At 73.0% G+C, this 1,695-nt stretch overlaps 1 protein-coding gene across 1 annotated transcript in view; it reads left to right on the top strand.

Moving 5' to 3' along the window:
• ARNT2 (aryl-hydrocarbon receptor nuclear translocator 2) overlaps positions 1-1,695 on the top strand; it is a 29,208-nt gene that overhangs the window by 24,390 nt on the left and 3,123 nt on the right. Inside the window, 4 exon segments of the mRNA XM_012732704.1 lie at positions 14-179; positions 422-521; positions 1,049-1,187; positions 1,360-1,510. Of these exon segments, the coding sequence (XP_012588158.1) occupies positions 14-179; positions 422-521; positions 1,049-1,187; positions 1,360-1,510 (556 nt within the window).

Genomic DNA, 1,695 nt, shown 5'->3' with positions numbered 1-1,695 from the left:
GGCGGTCGGGGAGCCCGGGGCACGTGGGGCTCAGCTGTCGCGCCCGTGCCAGCAGGTCCCGGTCCCCAACCTGCCCTCGGGCGTCCACGAGGCCGGCAAGGCCGTGGAAAAGGCAGACGCCATCTTCTCCCAGGAGAGGGACCCCCGCTTTGCCGAGATGTTCGCGGGCATGGGCGCGTGTAAGTCCTCCGCCGGCGCCACCCGGGCTGCACCGCTGCCTGTCCCTTGGGAGCCGCCCGGGCAGCAGAGTGGCCTCGCCCAGCGGCCCCGGGTGGCGAGTGGCCAGCTGGGCTGGGGCAGCCTGGGGCCGCGCAGGGGCGGGTGGGGGGTCTGGCCAGCGGAGCGGGAGCAGGGCGGTGGGCAGCGCCGTCCAGGTCTGCGGCTGGGACCCTGCTGACCCCGGCCGGGTCTGTGTCCCCAGCTGAGAAGAAGATGATGAGCTCGGCGGCGGCTGCCGGGACGCAGCAGATCTACTCCCAGGGCGGCCCGTTCCCCGCAGGGCATGCCGGGAAGGCCTTCAGGTAGGAGCGGGCGGCGGCGCCAGCTGCCCCGTGCCACGAGCCACGGCCGTGTGGCACCAGCTAGACAGCCAGCCGGGCCGCCCGGGGAGTGGTAGGAGCTGGCCCCAGCCGGGACCTAGGGCCTGGGACAGGGACAGTGGCACGTCCAGGGAGGACAGAGCGACTTGACCGTCAAAGCCGAGTCTGTTGGAGGATGTGAGGGCCCAGCAGCTGCCGCCCGCCGGCATAAAGGTTCTTGGCATAAAGGGCCACGTAGGTCACTAAGGAGCCCTGTGGGGACACTGGGGAGCCGAGGGGGACAGTGGCAGCCCTGGGGTGCAGACTCGCGTGACCCCACTCAAGGCCAGCTCAGTAGGGGGGCGGGCTTGGCCCCTCAGCCCCGGCTAGGAGCCAGACACCGTGGCCAGACACGGAGGGCTGCGCCCACCACGGGACAGCCACGGGGCAGCGGCCGCTCGGCCGGCCCTGCTGGTGGCGCCTGGGAGCCGCCGCGGCGGGCATCTCGGACAGCGGCCACTCCTCCCCAGCTCCTCCGTGGTGCACGTGCCTGGCGTGAGCGACATCCCCGCGTCCTCGTCGGCCGGCCAGAACATGGCCCAGATCTCGCGGCAGCTGGGCCAGAGCCAGGTGGCCTGGACGGGGAGCCGGCCGCCCTTCCCGGGTCAGGTATGGTCGGCGCGGGCCGCGGGGCTGCTGGCAGCCGGGGCTGGCCATGCTTTCGGGGGCTGTGTCCACATCCAGGCAGGCGGAGCCCACAGGCTGGCGGGGCCGGCCGGGCCGGGGAGCCCGCCGTGGACGCTGTCTCTGCCCCGTCCTGACACAGCAAATCCCCTCTCAGTCCAGCAAGACCCAGTCGTCCCCCTTCGGGATCGGAGCGAGCCACACCTACCCGGCCGACCCCTCTTCCTACAGCCCCCTGTCCAGCCCCGCCACGTCCTCGCCCAGCGGCAGTGCCTACTCCAGTCTGGCCAACAGGACACCAGGGTTCGGTAAGTGGTGGAGGGCAGCGGCGGGCGCTGGTCCCGCTGACCCAGGGATTGACGCCCGAGGGCTACGGCGCGCGTGGGCGGGGCCTCGTGCAGGGCGGGCCTTGTAGATGGGTGCGGCCGTGTGGGCGGGGCCTTGTGGTGGGTGCGGCCGTGTGGGCGGGGCCTTGTAGATGGGTGCGGCCGTG

This window comes from Condylura cristata, unplaced genomic scaffold (genome assembly GCF_000260355.1).
Source record: "Condylura cristata isolate star-nosed mole 26May11 unplaced genomic scaffold, ConCri1.0 scaffold00035, whole genome shotgun sequence".
NCBI classification, from domain to species: domain Eukaryota; kingdom Metazoa; phylum Chordata; class Mammalia; order Eulipotyphla; family Talpidae; genus Condylura; species Condylura cristata.
Note: the sequence above shows the minus strand (reverse complement) of the source record. Positions and strands in the feature narration are given on the sequence as shown.